This window comes from Mus caroli, unplaced genomic scaffold (genome assembly GCF_978045245.1).
Source record: "Mus caroli unplaced genomic scaffold, Mus_caroli_1 scaffold_8, whole genome shotgun sequence".
NCBI classification, from domain to species: domain Eukaryota; kingdom Metazoa; phylum Chordata; class Mammalia; order Rodentia; family Muridae; genus Mus; species Mus caroli.
This window is the reverse complement of record NW_028227263.1, coordinates 8,203,829-8,222,762: the sequence shown is the minus strand read 5'-3', so window position 1 is coordinate 8,222,762 and position 18,934 is coordinate 8,203,829. Positions and strand designations below refer to the sequence as shown.

The following is an 18,934-nucleotide window of genomic DNA, read 5'->3' as shown; positions in this document are numbered from 1 at the left end:
GCTAATCTCTGTGCAAAGACAAATCAGCCCCGCTCCCCAGCCTTGAATGGAAAGCTGGGTTGCATGGGAAATGGGTTGGTGCTTTATGGATCTTTCCAAGGGAAAGTTCCAAGCAAGGCTTTTCTTGCAGAAGAACCTAGGAAGAGGGTCATTTGGGTTTTGGCATGAATCCCTTCCTTCAAGCTGAAGAACTATTCCGTGGCTGTCCCCCGCACTGCCACACCCTGTGTGATGGTCTGGATGAGAATGGCCTCCACAGGCTTATGTATTTGAATACTTAGTTTCCAGTTGGTAGAACTGTTTGGGAAGGACTAGGGGGTGTGGCCTTGATGGAGATGCATTCCTGGGACAGATTTTGAGCTTTCAAAAGACACTAGCCATTTTGATTTAGCTCTTTCTGCCTCTTGCTCATGGATTGAGATATGAGCCCTTAGCTACTGCTCCAGCTGCCTGCCACCATGCCTTCACACTGCCATCATGGACTCTAACACTCTGGTTATGTGAGCCCAACTGAATTCTTTCTTTTATAAGCTGCTTTGGTCATAGTGTTTTAACACAGCAATAGAAAAGAAACTAAGACACATGCCTGCCTCTCGATGGCAAGCACCTGGCTTAGCAGACTAAAATGAATAGAGCAGGGAGGTGGGCCAGGCCCAGTAGAGAGGGGTACCAATGGCCATGGATTGGTTCAGAAACTGTATTGGCCTTCTTGTTCAGGGGCAGTCCTGGGCACGAGCTAGCCTGCAATGGGAAGCTTGGGTTGTGCCGAGGCTCCACCCCTGAACCCCTGCAAACCTTGATGGGATAGATCACATTAGACTCCTTGTCCTTCTACCCAAGGTTCCACGTGATTCGCTTTACCTTTATAGATGTCAGGCTGACGTTTCTCCAAAGATAAACTACAAGTGGTGAGTTCCTTTCTTCTGACACTCTGGGTCTGAATCTAGGCACCTTCTGCAAATATCAGTTTCAAGCACACTGGCAATGACTGCTGATGTGTCCCCTAAAAAGAAGTCAGTGGTCCCTGGGGTAGGTCTTGGGAATAAGTCTCAGGAGGCAGCTCTGAACTTAAGCCTGAGCTCAGAATTAGTGCTTAGTAGGGCAACAGATGGACCAGACAGCAGGATATTTCAAGGGCAGGGATTTTGCCATGCATAACAGCACACACTTTGAATTCCAACATTTGAAAGGCAGAGCGCTATGAGTTTGAGGTTAGCCTGGTTTGTATAATAGATTGTGAGGTTGCATGATAAGACCATGTCTCAAAAAAGAAAAAGAAAAAAGAAAAAGGCACTATTGTAGTGGGTATTTTGTCGATCTGTTTCATGTTGATGAATAGCAGCAGAGAATCTGTTTGCTAATATCTTCACCCAGTACTGTGTGTATCCAAAATTGGCCACCTTAACAGGAAGGTGTTCAAATCCTGTAGATTTGACTTGAATTTTAGCCTAAGAGGTTTAACATCTTTTGATTTAGAAAACAAACAAACAAACAAACAAACAAAACAACATAAAACAAAAAACCCTAACCTAAGAGCAACGCAAGTATCTCTTAGTAAGATGCCAGGCACGTGGACTAAGTGCATCTGTTCGGTGTAATCATACATGGCTTGGGATAACCCACTACCTCTAAGATAGAAGTGGGAAAATGTAGGACATTATTTATAATTTTAACATGTTGTGTGCATACACATGCACAAACATTCATGCACTCACTTCCACAACCATAGATGTACACACATACATATCACAGACATATAACAAATATGAAATCATATACACACTCATAAATGGACACAAACACAAATAATGCATATAAAGACAGACATATGCATGTATACATGTGTGTACACACACATGAACATACTCGGGTATACACTCATGCACATATCTGTAGGCTGAGTACCACAGGTATACAGTGGGAAGATGCAGGCTGTGCCTCTCTGGGTGGATGTGGCTAGTACCTTCTGGCTTTCAGGACTGGATTATAGTCAATAATAAGACAGTGTCTTAGTTAAGTTTATTGCTATGAATAGACGCCATGACCAAGGCAACTCTTATAAAAGAAAATACTTAATTGGGGCTGGCTTACAGTTCAGAGGTTTAGTCCATTATTGTCATGGCCTGAAGCCTGGCAGTGTACAGGCAGATATGGCGCTGGAGTAGGAGCTGAGAGATCTACATCTTGATCCACAGGCAGCAGGAAAAGATGAAGTCACACTGGGTGTGGCTCGAGCATCTGAGACCTCAAAGCCTGCCCCCAGTGACCACTTCCTCGAACAAGCCATCTAATGAAAAAAATACATTAGATAATAAAAATTATGCTGATTTGATTACATTCACATTCCTAGAAATGTTCACAGGTGGTTCTATACAAATTCCTTCAGCTTGCTCGAGATGCAGGGGAGTTTTCTAAAATACCCTTAATTCTTCACAGCTAGGCAGCATTTGAGCAGAACCCTAGAAACCCTCTGTGCTGCTCAAGCCTCAAGCCCAGCCCCAAGCCCCCTCCCTCAGTCTTCCTTCTGGAGCTGCTCCTCACAGTACAAATCTGAGCCTATTGAGTGTCTATCTCTCATTCTGAACCCCATAGCTGCTCAAAGCCACTGGCTGTCTTTGGCACAGGCTCAACTCTTCTGAAAGTCCACCTGCTGCCAACAGGATCAGGAGAGCAACTCCTGGAGGGGTTGGGGGCACAGCTTGAGAATGGAAATGAATTGGGTATGGGGTTATGCTAAGCAGCCATCAATTATTGGTGGTGGTGGGTTTTTGTTTTGTTACAAGTAATAATGAGTAATATATGTCAAATATTCGTAGCTGTTGGAGATACATACTAAAGTCTTTTAGAATGGATCAAAACTATTGTCCTGGCACAGTCCAGGAAAAATCTAGGAAGGAGAGGGTACAGGCCAGCAGAAGGATCACATGAAGCCTGGCAAGGTGGCCATGACTCACTTTCTTAGTTGCTTAACATACCACGAATGCATACACACACACACACACACACACACACACACACACACACACACGAGAGAGAGAGAGAGAGAGAGAGAGAGAGAGAGAGAGAGAGAGAGAGAGAGAGAGCGCTCATTTTCTTAGTTGCTTAACACCACACACACACACACAAAAATTCTTTCTCTTTCTTTCTTTCTTTCTTTCTTTCTTTCTTTCTTTCTTTCTTTCTTTCTTTCTTTCTTTCTTTCTTTTCTCTCTTTCTCTCTCTCTCTCTGTCTCTCCGTCTCTCTTTCTTTCTTCCGGGAATGAAGGGTGAGAAGAGCAGAGGGTTGCACACCACGGTATGTGTGTGGAGGTCAAAGGGCAGCTCGCTGTGTGTGGAGGTCAAAGGGCAGCTCACAGGAGTTGCTTCCCTCCTACCATGTCCATTCTGAGACTGACGCTCAGGCTGCAAATTCTTTTACTTACTAAGCCATCTCCCTGGACCCTGGTTTTGAGTGTGTTTGGATTTTCAAAGCATCTACTGATTGTGAATTTTTTTTTTCAAAATAGTGATGTTTAGGCGTTGAGATATTTAAAACAGATTATTGACATTTATAATACATTGATAGTTTTAGTACTTCTGAGAAAATTGTTAAAATCTTACAGCTAAATTGAAGGAGTTTTCAAATAGGAAACTTTCATATCAACCCTAAAACTCCCCCCAAGGCCACCCATAAGCCACCCAAATTGAGAACCTTCTAATACCCCCTCTACTCAGACTGGTGTGCCTCCTAGGAGCCACTGGGAACCCTATCATTTATACAGCTCTGCTTTGAGGCTCCTCCGTGCTACACTAAGACAAGAATCAGAAAGTCTCTCCAAACAGTCCTGTTGACTTAGAACCCCATTCTTTCATTCCAAACCCAGCACATACCTAGATCAAGAAAAAGGATGGAGCCGGGCGGTGGTGACGCACGCCTTTAATCTCAGCACTTGGGAGGCTGAGGTAGGCGGATTTCTGAGTTCGAGGCCAGCCTGGTCTACAGAGTAAGTTCAAGGACAGCCAGGACTCCACATAGAAACCCTGTCTCAAAAAACAAAAAACAAAAAAAGAAAAGAAAAGAAAAGAAAAGAAAAAGAAAAAGAAAAAGAAAAAGAAAAAGAAAAAGAAAAAGAAAAAGAATGGGGTGTTCCCACAGTTGCACTCCTACACACCATTACATGGCCTGTGTTAGGCAGGCCCCTGAAGCCCAAAACCTGAACATGGCTTAGTCTTCCAGAAGTCACCATGTCTCCACACATATGTCCTTGGGGTGTTCATAACTCATCTTTGCAGAACAAAGGGGTCTTTCTAATTTCTATATGACCTTGACAGAACCCACAAGTTTTGGCAGTCTGTGTCAGTGAGAGAGGCAGAGAGAGGGAAATGCAGAGGGGAGCAATGTGGAGACACAAAAGCAATGTGAAGACAGGAAAGATGCGGAAGCTGGGGTCAGGGGGAGACCAAGAAACAGGGAGTACACCGTCCTGAGACAGAGCCAACATGGCACCTTGACAGAGGACATGACTGAGAATTAGCCACAGGGATTTCAGCAGGAGGATGCTGAGAGAGCAGGTGGGCCATCCCAGGTGGAGTGACTGAGCTGTCATGGGCTGGGAGCCAGGCCACCCATTACAGGAGGGCAAAATTGCCACAGAGACTGGAGAAATGGCACAGTGATCTCCAGAACTGGAGTGAAGGCTGGAGCCTGCAATGACAACCCCATCTGACATGGAGGGATCCCCACTTCCTCACCCCCTCCTCTTTCCTCTCTTTCCCTTCTACCTGCCAGGTAGATGGGTCAGGTCCTAAAGATGGAGCTCAACACAGAGGAAGGGAGGGGCTTCCCTGAGCTCAGCTGCACGCTGGGCTCCTGCTAATTCTGGGCAAAGCCTTGCTCAGGGCTTCAAATTGTACCCAGCTGCAGAGTCACAAATGCAGGGATGTGAATTCTTTGGCTTCTAAAAATCCAATTTGGCTTTGAACGGAAGGACACATCCTTGCTGCCAGACAGACCGCAGGGTCCTAAAGCAGACAACCAGGTCAGATCTAGCCCTTCTGCCAACAAATCTGCCTCAAAAAATCACATGCTCTCCTGGAGGCGTGTCTTGGTCAGCTTCACATTCCAGGGATGGCTTGTACATGCAAATGTGGCCAACGGAAGTGCCTTAGGGGTCCTAAGCAAGAGAGATCAATGGGTAAAAGTGCTAATGACCGGAGTTCAATCCCCAGATCCTACATAGAGAGAAAGAACTGACTCCACAAAGTTGTCCTCTGATCTCAACACACTCGCTGTGGCACACACACATCCATGCACAGGCATATCACTCACACACACACACACACACACACACACACACACATTTATATATAAAGAAATGCCTTAGAGATATGTACCAGTATGTAGTGGTGGAGCGAGCAAGGGTTTTGTGTCCCAGAAGTAACTGATTCTCTGGCAGCTCATGCAAAGCTGATTTCCAAACACAAAAGCAGCCAAGAAGGTGTTGGGTGGCCAGAGCATGTCCAACCACACAACTGCGCATGTGGCTCGGGATCCATATTTGAATCTACCTAGTCAATTAGGTGTGAAACCAACACAAATGCAGTCCTGGGGTGGAGCTGTAGCCCTACCCACAAGCCCCTCATCCTTTCCCTATACTGAGGCAACCAAGTGTTTAGGCATAGAGCAGCTACAGATTAGATTCTGGTAGCGCATATCCTAGATCTGACCATACCATCTCTGGCAGACTGGTTACAAGTGAAGGTACTACGGTGTGCTGAGGGCATCCCTTCCTCTCTCAAGCCTGGAACCCTTGGATTCACCGCCACTACCACAAAGCTCACCTCTGAGGCTACACCCCTGGGGACCTGCTTGGGAAGTACCAGCCGTAGGTCGTCACACGGAAGGCAGTTGTCGGTGGATCTCATTGCAATTCATTTTAATTACGTGTGACATAAAAAGACCACCTACAGATGAGACAATGTTGCCGTGAGAGGGCCAAGGTTGCTACGGGGAATACTTCATAACTGAAGTGTGTTCTCCCCAAGGACTTATGCCACCATTTGATTTAATTTTTAATTTTTACATTTTAATCAAAAATAGATCAAATGGTGGTGGTCTCTCCGGGGAAGCATACTTCAGATAAGAAACCGGCCATGCTCCTCTTAAATATGTAAAGCTGCCATCTCCCTGTGAGTCACGAGGGCAGGCGAGGATGCCTCTGCTGCCACCCCACACTGCCGCTGAGCTCACAGTCTGTGAAGAGTGACACCCCCATACCCCAGGCTGCACCTGCTGTGGTCCCTCACCTGTTTCACATAGATCAATGCACCTGTGCAGATCGACCTAACTACAAAGTGCCTGTCACATGCCCCAGAGAGGACCCCCTTACCTTACTAGCCAGGGGAATGTCTTAATCCCTCTCAGGTGTGTGTGAGCACACCAGCAGAGTCACTTTGTGTCATCGGATGTTCTAAACATTGCAAGGAAAGGCATGTACTTTTTTATCCAGGTACCTGCACAGAGCTGATGTCTTCTATTAACCATGTCACCTAGCTGTCATACCATGGCTCTGAGCTTCACCTAGTCTCCTCCTGATACACATGTGGATCCTGGAGGCTGACACTCATATTACTTACACAAATGTGACCTTAGAGGGCAAGGTGTGCATCCTTCAACTTCTCGGGCCTTCTAGCTATCATCAATGAAGCAGGGTTGGGACTGGCAGGAGCCCCTACAACACTGTGATGAGGAAGAAGAAAGTTCATGGCGGGGAGGAGTGGAAGTGCTGGCCTCAGGGGACAAGTGTTAGCATGTACCCTTCCATTTATGTTGTTGCTAGGAAGAAGAAAAGCCGTCCATGCTCTCACCCTCTCATCCTGGCATCTGAATGCAGGGCATCGGAGAGACTATCGGGAGGGCTGAGCATTTGACAGGATGCCAAGGATGGCATGGCCCCCATCCATGTCTTTTATATAAAGATGCTATGAGCACCACCACCCACAGCTCAGGACCAGGAAAGGCACATGGTACTTCCCAGAGAACAGGTGTGCTTCTCTTCTGCAGGCCAGAGTTGGCAGAGTGGCTCTGTCAAAGCTACCCAGAGACAAATGGAGTGTTCAGTCTGTCAGCCTGAGTCTTCTAGTTGTCTCCACCTTCAGCATGGCCCCAGCACCTCCTGCCTCCCCCTACTGGTGGGGTAGGCAAATGGCGTGGAAACAGATGACCCTGCTCCCAGAGCCAGCACCCTTGGGCACCCTAATGCCCCTGTAATTATCTTGGTCTTTAGTTGGGAAAACATGGCCCCTCTCAGTTGCTCTGGCCAGAGCAGCCAGCCAGCAATGCAAACCCTTAAATCAGACAAAGTTCAGACTCACAAGGGCCTAGGGAGGCAAAATTTCATAGAGATCTTGGCCATTTTCTGTCTCCAAAGGCCATTTCCCTAGCCCTATAGTCACAACCCAGCTTTAAAGCTCCTGAGAGGATGAAACAGCTCTAAAGAATTACCTTAACCTACCCCATTTCTGAGAAGGAATGTGCAAGGCCACACATGGCCTCTGGAGACTTCTGATTTCCAAGGACTGGATGTCCCAGAAGTATCACTCGGGGTAAGGCCAGGGTGGATCAAACTCCAGCCTATGCCTGTGGCTTCACTTTGCAATGCCAGGTGTAGTGTGCCCGGAGTTAAATAGTGGATGTCACATATCTGGTCCCAACCCACAGTTAAATAATCCAGTAAGGAGGTCTGGAGAGACAGGCACTTTGAAGCAGCGAGGGCTGTGTGGCAGCCCCTCTGTGATCCTGGGGTGTGTGTGTGGAGGGGGGAGAACACCAGTGGTGTATATAGCTGTTAGAAATGGATGATGTACCCCAGATGACGAGGCCTGCTGAAACCAACACAACTGACTTACTCATCTCAGAGCAAGCACGCCACCCAGGGCAGTACCAGCCATCCATCCACGGTGAGGCCAGCTTGGTGTGCTGCAGGCCAGGGTGCCCCTGGGAAGGCCAGATCTCCTGCATCTGAGGATCCTTTGTTGAAGTACTCCCTCCTTCCCTTGCGTTTCCATGTTCAGGATGGAAGCAAGGTCCCTCTGCTTGCCAGGCAATACTTACTCCATGATGAGCGCACTTGTCTGAACATCTACCCTCTGCTCTGGTTGCTCCCCATGTGATATGATTTGTTACCCACGGGCATGATGCTGCCCACCAGAACATTAGACTTCACTCATCTTCCATAATGGAAACTATGGACTTGAACCACCATCCCACACAGCCCCAGCCAGTGGCAGCCCTCATTCTACACCTTGCCTCTATGAACTCAACCTTTTTAGATTCTACATGTGCCCGAGAACATGGAGCATTTGCCAGAGAGTGACTTCTTTCACTTAGAATAATGTTACCCAGGTTTACCCACATTGTTGAAACAGCAGGACAAACAAAGAGGACATATTTTTAAAATGTAGAAAGGCCAGCTGTCTTAGTTAGGGTTCCATTGCTGTGAAGAGACACCATGACCAGGGCAACTTTTATAAGGAGAGTACTTAATTGAAACTGGCTTACAGGTTCAGAGATGAAGTCCACTATCATCACGGCAGGAAGTCTGGCAGTGTCCAGGCTGACATGGTGCTAGGGAAGTTGCTGAGAGTTCTACATCTTGGGCTCCTCTTCCACACTGGGCAGAGCTTGAGCACTAGGAGACCTCAAAGCCCGCCCCCACAGTGATAAACCTCCTCTAATAAGGCTGCACCTACTCCAACAAGGCCATATCTCCTAATAGTGACATTCCCACCAGCCAAGCATTGTAGGCAGCCGCACGCCCAAAAGATGGCGCCGACCTCCGGTACACCGGTGCCATTGTGCAGGCGCCAGCCTGAATCTGGCGCCAACCCCTCCCGAGCGGGTGTTACATATCAAAGGGCCAACAGACTGACGAATCCCAGGAGGACACATAGCTGTCCCCAGTGCTGGGGTGGATATAAGCAGTCCTCCCGGGGTTTTCAGAGTTCCCCCGTAGCATTGAGGTGTTCCGGAAATAAAGGCTGTTGAGAAGAACCCGACCGTGTTGCGTTTTTTTCTTGCTGGACAAGGTGAGCGCAACAAAGCATATTCAAACTACCACACCAACCTTGTCAAGAAATGAAATCAGGAAAACTGGATGCACACATAGTAAAGGAAACAACTGGATTTTATGGTACCTCTAAAGAAAAAGAAAGAAAGAGCAAGAAACAAGACAACGAAAGAATTCTCCATCTTGATCTGCAGGCAGCCGGAGGAGACTGCTTCACACCGGCCAGACTTAAGCTTATAAGACCTCAAAACCCTCCTCCACAGTGACAGACCTCTTCCAACAAGGCCTTGCCTCCTAATAGTGCCACTCCCTATGAGCCAAGCAGTCACACATGAACCTATGGGGCCATTACTATTCAAACTAATACCACACTGAGCAGGCGTGAAGACCTGAGTTCCTATGCCCAGTGTCTATGTAAAAGTTGGGTTGGCAGCACGTGTCTATAACCTAGTGTGTGGGGAGTGAGGACAGATGAATCTCGGGGGCTCTTTGTCCAGCCAGGCTAGCTAACACAGCAAGCTCCAGGCTCAGTGGCCTCCTGAGGAATGACACCTGAGCTTGACCTCCAGTCACCATGGGCAAGCATGTGCACACATGTACACATAAAAGAGGTGGAAAGAGTTGTGTTTCAGGTGAAGCAGCTTGAATGGTGTTCGCACGTCCTTCTCTGTTAGGGATTTAACATGCTCAAATGTTCTGAGGTCAATGTTTTCAAGTTGTTGCTTTAGAAGTTGCCATCAATTTATTTTCAGGCATCCTTAAAGGTTTATACACTTTCATACCTTTACCCTAATATAAAACCCAACAGTGGCAAATTAAAGGGACAAATGAGAACTTATCTAAATGACACACACATAAATGCCCAGTGTTTCCATGGGTGGAAGGAAATGTCTCTCTCCTCTTCTTGACAGAGTGACAAGGAAGCACTGGGAAGGGGCAATCCCATTTCACGCTCCACATGGGGTGGCTGGAAAGCCAGTTTAGTGAAATCTGTGCAGGTTCTGCCTATTGGCTAATGGGCTGTGCTTAGTACCTGTGGTGCTGACAAGGGGCCTGACAGGGAGAGCAAACTGTGTAAGGACAGATGACCTGGACACCCCCAGCAGGCTACATGCCCCACCCTGAGGGACTTCCACAGCTGAAGAAGCATCTATCAGCTCATCTCTTTGCTGACTCCACATATACCCACTGGTAGCAGGACACACCCGGAGCTACGCAGCATAGGACTGGCCAAGTGAGGCCTGGTTAAGACGGAACTTTCTGATTCCTTTTAAGATGGCATTGGCACCTTTTGCCTCAGGTGCTAGCTGTAGCTGGCATTCAGTTGCATGTGCCCCAGTGTCCTCACTGTCCTCAGCTGAGTTTGCCATAGGAGTTGCCTGGGCTTCCCCAGGCTCTTCTGTGCTGCCCTCTCTCTCACCGTACATGCTGTTGTCATAACCTGCCATCATTATGAAACTCAAAAAGGCCAAAGGTCAAAATCACAGTGACTCCAAGAAAATGGCTCCTCCCCGAAAGGTGGAAGACAGTGAAGATGATGAAGAAGATGATGAAGAGGTAGTCATCCCTCAGAAAACAGGCAAAGGAAAAACAAGTAAGGAAGGTAATCACTTCACAGACAAGAAAGGTTAAAGTGGCCACACACGTAAAAGCATTGGTAGCAACCTCTATTAAAAAAGGAAGGCTGCCACTCCAGCTGAAGGGGACTAAGTGCAGTTAGGACGCTAAGGAGGAAGACAGTGATGAAGATGAAGATGGGGATGATGGGGATTAAGATGAAGGTGAGGAGGAGGAGTCCTTTGGGCTGACACTTGTGAAAGCAGTGAAAGCAGAGAAAGCAGCAGCTGCTACTCCTGCTTCAGAGGATGGAGGACGAAGGAGATGAGGAGGAGGAGGGAGGTGAGGAAGAGGAGGACGGAGGTGAGGAGGAAGATGACTCTGAAGAAGACTCTACAAAGATCATACTGGCCAAACGGGAGAGTGCTTCTGTAAAAGTTGTTCTTGTGAAAGCCAAGAGTGTGGCCATGAAGATGAAGAGGAAGATGAAGAGGAGGAGGAGGAGGACAAAGAAGAGCAGCCTGTTATAGCAGCACCTGGAAAACAAAAGAAATGACCAAATTTACTTCGGTTTATATCACCTCCCATGTCTTTATTGGTATAAATATTAGATAATTAAGACAGTTACAAACTTTGGCTATGTGAATTTTAAGTCTGCTAAAAACCTAGCAAAGGCCTTAGAACTCACCGGCTTAACAAGTGTTTGGCAATACAATTAAAGGAGGAAAAAAAAGAAAAGAAAAGAAAAGAAAGAGACAGTAAGAAAGTGTGGGCTGCAAGAACACTTTTTGCCAAAATCGTCTTTCAATATTACTGAGGATGAGGTGATGAAGATGCCACAGAGGTCAGATCGGTCAGCAAGGGTGGGATTGATCGCTCATGAGTTCAAGGCAGAAGTCAACCCAGAGAAAAAGTTTAGGAAAAGCAGGGGGCAGAGCCGGATGGGTAAAGAAAGGGCAAGGCAAGAGAGAGCTGGGAAAGTGGTCAGACTGGGGAGCAAAAGCTTTGGTTAAAGTAACTTTCCTACAGTACAACCCAAGAAACTCTTCAGGAAGTATTTCACTAAGGAACTTGTATCAAATTGCCCCAGAATCCAAATGGCAAATCTAAAGGGCATGCGTCTATAGAATTTGCTTCATTTGAAGATGTTGAAGCTTTAAACTTCTGTAGGAAAATGGAGATTGAGGGCAGAACAATCAGGCTGAAGTTATAAGGACCCAGGGGATCGCCTAATACAAGAAGTCGGCCATCCAAAACTCTGGCTAAGGTCTGTCTGAGGAAAGCCCTGAAGAGACCTTAAAAGAATCATTAGAGGGCTCCATTCATGCAAGAATAGTCACGATGAGGAGACTGGGTCTTCCAGAGGGTTTGGTTTTGTAGACTTCAACAGTGGGAAAGATGCCAACGTTGCCAATAAGGCCATGGAAGATGGTAAAAGTGATGGGAAGAAAGGTACCTTGGGCTAGTTCAAGCCTACAGGTAAAAGTGGCTGAGATGGGAATGGAGGAGGAAGAAGTGAACTTGGTGGCAAAGGCTAGGGAGGTTTTGGAGGTGCCAGAGGCTTCCTGAGGTGCCAGATGACAGAATTCAAGCCACAAAACCAGAAGACAAAATTTAAAAATTACTTCTATTCTCATCTTCCTTTCTTCATTTGAAAGAAAGAACTCTGGGGGGTGTTTGCTGTTTCCTGTTCAATGATGGAGCCTTGTGAGGCTATTCCAAGACAGTAAGGACACAACTGTATATTCTAACTTGGAATCTATATAGATAACATCTCAAGAGAGACACCGTTGGTTTTGACTGGATATTGATAAAATCTTTTGTGATTTGTTCAAGGCAGGGTTGAACTGTCCAGGAACCCAATCTAAAGACCAGGCTGGCCCCTAACTCAGAGACCAACCTGCCTCTGCCTTCTGTATGTGGAATTAAAGGCATGTGCCACCCAGCCATATAACTTTTTAAAGATGAGTTATAGAGCTAACCATGATCTGTATGTTCTAAATTTATAGTTTCATCCCATGTATCAAACCATCTTTTCCCTACAAAAAAATGATAATGATTCTGATGATATCAACGACACCTAGGTGACATTTTGTTAGACCCCAAGCTGCTACAGGCCACTGACACCCGTGATCTCCCTATCCCTCTGCCATGAATTGTTTTATACTCATACAGAGACTTTTTTAAACAAGATATTACTTAAATGTTCTCTATCCCTACACCCTCACAGCTGCATGGTCTACAGGAGAGAGGTTGGGCCCAAGGACCAGTGGTCCCAGTCATGAAGAGATAGACTGATAGATCTGGGCAAGTGGGGTCCAGGTGAGGGCGAGGATGGTGAAGGTGGCAGAGTCAGTGGAAGAAGCAATGCCAAGCTCTGCTACTCCCCGAGGCTAGCACAGCCACAGGTGGATTCCTGCTGTCAACAGGGAAAGCAGAAAGTCTGGGATGTCAGAGCCCCGCTTGTTTCTAAAGGGAAGAAGCCAGGAGAGCCCGTGTGCTGCCCAGTGCCACCTCCTCAGTGTTCTTGCTCCATGCAGTCTAGAATTCCAGGCATCTCAGATGAAACGATTGGTTCCACAAGCTGGCTCACCTCACCTACCCTCTGGCTCTTTTCTCTTGATAATCTCCCCTGGCTTGGCTTCATAGAAGAAAAGGGATATAGAGGGACATGCAGCAGGGAAAATGGCTCTCACAGGAGATTCCCCAGGCCGTCTGAACGTGTTGCTTTCCATGCTGATGGGAAAATCCCATGTGCCACCACCATCCAACACAGATGAGAAGAAAGAGGCTTAAAGAACTTCTTGGGCTGGAGAGATGATTCAGTGGGTGAAGGTGCTCGCTGCCAAGCCTGGAGTTTGATCTCCAGGTCCCACATGGTGGAAAGAGAGAACTGGCTCCAGCAAGTTGTCTTCTGACTTCCACACATATTCTGGGGACACACATACACATATACATGCAGACACACAAACATGCACACACACACACACACTGAATTTAATTTTTTTAAACTTTTAAGGTCACTCATGACACTTTCAGTAGACAGAATCAGATTCTGCTGGGTTCTATCTAGCATGGAGCAGCAATGTGTCTCATGGGCTAGATGATGGTCAGAGGGGCTGCTGGGTTCACAGCCTGGGTGATCTGTGTGCTTCTCCAAGCACAAAAGTATGAACATCACTTTTAATGAATATGGAGGCAGAGTTTACAGATGAAAATAAATGGGAGCTTAGGAGGTTTCCATTTGTTTATAAAAATTAGTGTCATTTTTGAGAAAAACTAAACAACAACCACCTTCACCCACTATTTTAAGGCCACAAACCACAGCCTGTCTCTGTCTTGGCTGCTTGGGCATGGGCTGTCGTGTCTAAGTCAGCTGCAATGCTAGCTTCTTCCGTGGTTTAACAGCTATGTCCTGTGATGTTGGAGCGTCTCCCTCACACACAGCATCATAGTCGTTCCAGCAGCTTGATTTCCCCTGTCTCAGTTCTGCAGTGTGGGCTTCATCATGGCCACACATCAGGGTTAGTATAGACTGGGTTCTTCCATGTGTTCCTGGCAGGGACCACAGCCCTGTAAAGAGCATTATGGACACATGGAAGACAGGGCTGGGGTCCACTTCCAGTTTCCAGTTAAAGACCATGAAATCAGTTCTAGAATCCAGTCATTTCTGTAGGACCTCCACTCAGGAAGCTTCCTGACCCGGGGAAAACAAGGCCAGTCTCCAGAGTTACACAACACACCAAAGCCAGACAGCTGTCCACAGTTTCCATTTTAATATAAATGGGGTTCTGCCCTGATTACTTCAGTTGGAGAATTACATAGCTTGATTGGACATCAGCATTTAATAAAATTCACATCAAGATCATAGAGCATTTAAAATACAAAAATAAGTATTTTAATTAAAAAGAGCACTGAACAGCCCAGCAATGTCCAGAAGCAACCCATAGTCCACAGGCAGGGAGATCTCCGGCTGCGCCCAATGACTACATGAGCTATGAGGATCCAGAACCTCCAGGCAGCTTGGTACAGAATGTTCTGACTTCTAGATAATTTCCTGTCCAGCAGAAGACATTACAAAAGAGGCTGCAATGAGCCATCCCACTCAGGATGTTCCTGGCCTTCTGCAGAGGACAGTGGGATTACCTAAGAGGCAGAAAATCTCTGCAGGGAGCCCTGACTGTCATTTGAACAGGTGGGTACCCAGGCAAGCTATAAGGGATGTGCACTGGCCATCAAGTGAGGATTCAAATTCAACTGGCATCTTCCTTCGTCCCATTTGCATCTTCTTTTTTATTTTATTTTATTTTTAATATTTATTTATTTATTATACGTAAGTACATTGTAGCTGTCTTCAGGCACTCCAGAAGAGGGCGTCAGATCTCATTACAGATGGTTGTGAGCCACCATGTGGTTGCTGGGATTTGAACTCAGGACCTTAGGAAGAACAGTCGGCACTCTTAACCGCTGAGCCATCTCACCAGCCCCATTTGCATCTTCTAATGATTGTCTGTATGGTTAAAATGGCCCTGCAATGGTAAAAGAACACACTGTGAGCATTAATTCACTCTACATTCAATAACAGGCTTCAGTTAGATATTCACCAACACAGAGAACACTATAATAACTGGGCTAGCTTGGGTGTGATGACATACGCTTATAATCCCCACACATGTGAAGCATCCGCACACAAGAGCATAGCCAGCCTGTGCTACAGAATAAGTTCCAGGCCAGCCTGGCCTTCACAGTGAGACCCTGTCTCAAAAATAATAGTAATAATAATATATTAACAGGGGAGGGAGAGAGAAACACACACACATACACACAGTAAACAGGCTAGCTGCTGTATGCCACCTCTAGAGTACTGGAGTTACATAAATGATACTTCTGTATAGGCCCGGCTTGCACTTATAAATAATGGCTTCTAAGTCATAACTTATATATTTATTAATATTCCCTACACTGTAACTAAGGTATTAAAGTATCCCTACTCCCACAAAGAACAGTCTAAACAAATGGTACATCCTCTATTACTTGGAGAAAAACAATGAAAATATCACTCAGCCTGTCATAAAATAAAATTTTTAAATATGCTGTCAGAATACCAAATCAGGATTCAAAACACTAGCAGTGTGGCTTGATGGTCCTGTGGATGTCTGGAAGCTCCCCAGGATCGTAGCGGTTCCCACCAGGGCACCTCACCATGCTTCTGAAGCAGGCCTCTCATGGCCCCTCAGCAGTAACCGGGAGAACCAGATGCCTGGGGATGACAGCTGGCCAGGCACTGCACTACCTGCAACGAGAAGTCCCATCAGAGGAACTTTTGGCTAGAGGCAAAAGAAGGCTGGCATCCCAGCCTACAAGGCCTATCCTAAGACACTAATTGATTTCCTGAGGGGGCTAAGATACAGAAATGTTTGGGTGACTAGGAAATGAGGAGATGAACATCCAGCCAAAGGTCTCATCCACTCTCCAGAAAGGAGGTGCTGCCAAGGGGAAGAGACTCAGGCCTTGCCTGGAGAAGACTGGCAGGTGGCCATGTATCCATTTTATGCCAATGGCTCTGTGGTTCACCTGTGTAGTAGTATTTGGTTAGCCTGCTCTTTGTTCCTGACGGGTCGCATGTGCACACCCGCCCAAGAGTTATTTGGACTGTGAATGAAAGACATACATATATAGCCGGGCAGGGGTGGCACATGCCTTAATCCCAGCACTTGGGAGGCAGAGGCAGGCAGATTTCTGAGTTTGAGGCCAGCCTGGTCTATAGAGTGAGTTCTAGGACAGCCAGGGCTATACAGAGAAACCCTGTCTCAAAAAAAAAAAAAGAAAAAAAAAGAAAGAACGAAAGAAAGGAAGGAAGAAAGAAAGGAAGGAAAGAGAGAAGGAAGGAAGAGAAAGAAAGACAGACATATATGTCAGCTAATTTTGATATGTCTTCAGTAGCTCAAAGGCTGGGCACCTCTAATTCTTCCTGTAAACACTCCCCTCTGGTATTCCAGAGGTAATATCTTTAAAATCTATATCTCATCTCTGTTCCTCCAGACCCAATCGGGGAAGTGGCCATTAGAGTCATTCACTTAAATTCTTATATGGCTGGTCTGTCCTACACCCCTCTCATAATGATTCTTTTCTTCCTCTCTTTTCTCTCCAAGCCTGGGAATCCTAAAAGTCCCGCCTCTGTCTGTTTGCCCAGCCATTGGCTGTTAGCACCTTTATTTACCAATTGGAATCAACTGGGGTCAGGGCCCTCAGTGTCTTATGTGCAGACACTTCTGTAAGCAGTTTGGGGACAAAAATTAACATTATAACACAAGCAGCATTAAGCCAAACCCACTTCATTTCTCCCCTCTTGTCCAATGAAAAAGGCCTTTTTCTCTCAGACATAAATTGAGTATAACCATAACAATTATGTAAATTATAAAGTATGATATATAATTAATATCTAGTTTATTATATTTGTCAATTAGTTAAAGTATTTTATTATCTATCTTAACTTAATGAGCTTATAATGTTATATTTGAATTATGTTTTGATTTTAGCTTGCATTACCATCTGAAAACCATTCTTTTAAATCTATATCATCTCTCTCAATGCTAAACAACTTGAGTTTGATTATGAGACTATAACTAGTCTTCAATCCTGTCAGAAACCCAAGAATGAAACAAATATAACCTGAATATATAGGAAGCACAAAAACATAGCTTCTAAAACTTAAAAAAAAATTATAGAGACAACTGACTCCACGGACAGCCCCTAATTTGCTGGATGTTGTCCTAATGTTGGAGCATCCGTCTTCAGCCCTCTGGCCCAGAACCATCTGACAGATCTTAAGTGAAGCAGGAATATGAAGGACTAGCTTACCCTGTCTTGGTAGAGCTTAGTAGTCAACTATCCCACATCTGGTTGTCTTCTTTAGACAGTATTTTGTCTATAAATGAATAGGGCAATTTTTGTCTAGTGGCTATCTTGTCATTATTGGAGTAACTGTATGTGGAGGTTTTGATGTTTAATTTCTTCTTTGAACCATGAAGGGGGTATTGCCAGGAGCAGACATGTCTCTAGTCAAATTTCAAATAATCATTAAATGATTAAATGTCAGATTTTGTGGATTTCTGATGTCTTTGAAGACTACATATTTATGTGTGTGTGTATATATATATATATATATATATATATATATATATATATTATATCTGAACTGTTAAAGCTTAACTATTCTTAATCATTTTTATTTGAGTAAGTTGAAAACACCTTATTATAACTAAATCAGAATCTAGTATAACCATGAGTTTACATCTGGCCCTTAACTTGTGCTATTTAATCATACTAAATAGTCTGTAACAGCAGCTGTCAGAAAGACTGGGTCTAAGCCTTGTATTCTTAAATGGGTTGTATAGGCACAATGTCTATTTAAGAGTAACAATATTAATTTTAAATTTTGTATCAATGTAGCAATTTATATCAAAGAAAAACTTAAATCTGTATCAATCTATAAATTCTGTACCAATGCACTCATGTAAACAGTTTTAGAGACTAAAATTAACATTATAATACACACAACATTAGGCCAAATCCACGTCACACCTGGACCATGAGAGAAAATGCTATGAAAGCCAGGAAAGGCACATGTGTGTCTACCTTATAAGGCAGAGGCGTTTTAGGAAATGAAGACGACAACGTTAAGGTCAGAATGTTCTAGAACCAGTAACAACAGAAGCTTGGTATGCACGTGGTACATGGGCAGGATTAGAGTATCCGTCTGGAAGCTCAAGCTCATTGAGGTCAAGAGGACACCACAGACCATGACAGAGAATGGTGGAGTGTTTCTCAAGAACATGTGAGCACATGTAAGGACATGTGAAAACTTATACACACGGTCTAAAGAATATATATAGCCAGGTGGAGTGGTACATGCCTTTAATCTCAGCACTTGGAAGGCAGAGGCAGGTGGTTCTCTGTGAGTTCAAGGCCAGCCTGGTCTACAAAGCAAGTTCTGGGACATCCAGGGTTACGCAGAGAAACCCTGTCTCAAAAAGCAACAACCACAACAAAAACCAACCAACCAACCAACCAACCAACCAAAGAACATGCATAAACATATGACGTACAAGATCACAGAAGATCATTGTTTATGGACATACAACATAAAAGATCATAGAAGAACATATAAGAATATCATATAAGAACATAGATCATAAGTAAATCCAAAGACCACACAAGAATATCCATCTAAGAATATTATATAAGAACATACATCATCATAGAAGATATTCATATAAACACACATGAGAACATATAAGATCATAGAAAAACATCTCAGAACATCACAC

The 18,934-nt window shown here is 45.2% G+C and overlaps 1 protein-coding gene and 2 pseudogenes across 2 annotated transcripts in view; 2 read left to right on the top strand and 1 right to left on the bottom strand.

The window, feature by feature from the left end:
- Positions 1-10,499: 10,499 nt before the first annotated feature.
- Positions 10,500-11,487, top strand: LOC110298079 (uncharacterized; annotated as a pseudogene).
- Positions 11,488-11,625: 138 nt separating this feature from the next.
- Positions 11,626-13,400, top strand: LOC147002838 (nucleolin pseudogene; annotated as a pseudogene).
- Positions 13,401-14,479: 1,079 nt separating this feature from the next.
- Positions 14,480-18,934, bottom strand: part of CUNH10orf143 (chromosome unknown C10orf143 homolog) — a 34,472-nt gene continuing 30,017 nt past the window's right edge. The window contains exons 4-5 of one of the 2 annotated variants that reach the window (XM_085841206.1): positions 15,710-15,897; positions 14,480-15,133 (exon numbers count right to left, since the gene is read on the bottom strand). In XM_085841206.1, coding sequence (XP_085697332.1) covers positions 15,838-15,897 — 60 coding nt within the window. In that variant the 3' untranslated portion in view covers positions 14,480-15,133; positions 15,710-15,837. The remainder of the gene's footprint in view (positions 15,134-15,709; positions 15,898-18,934) is intronic. The other variant, XM_021168420.3, reaches the window with a different exon arrangement.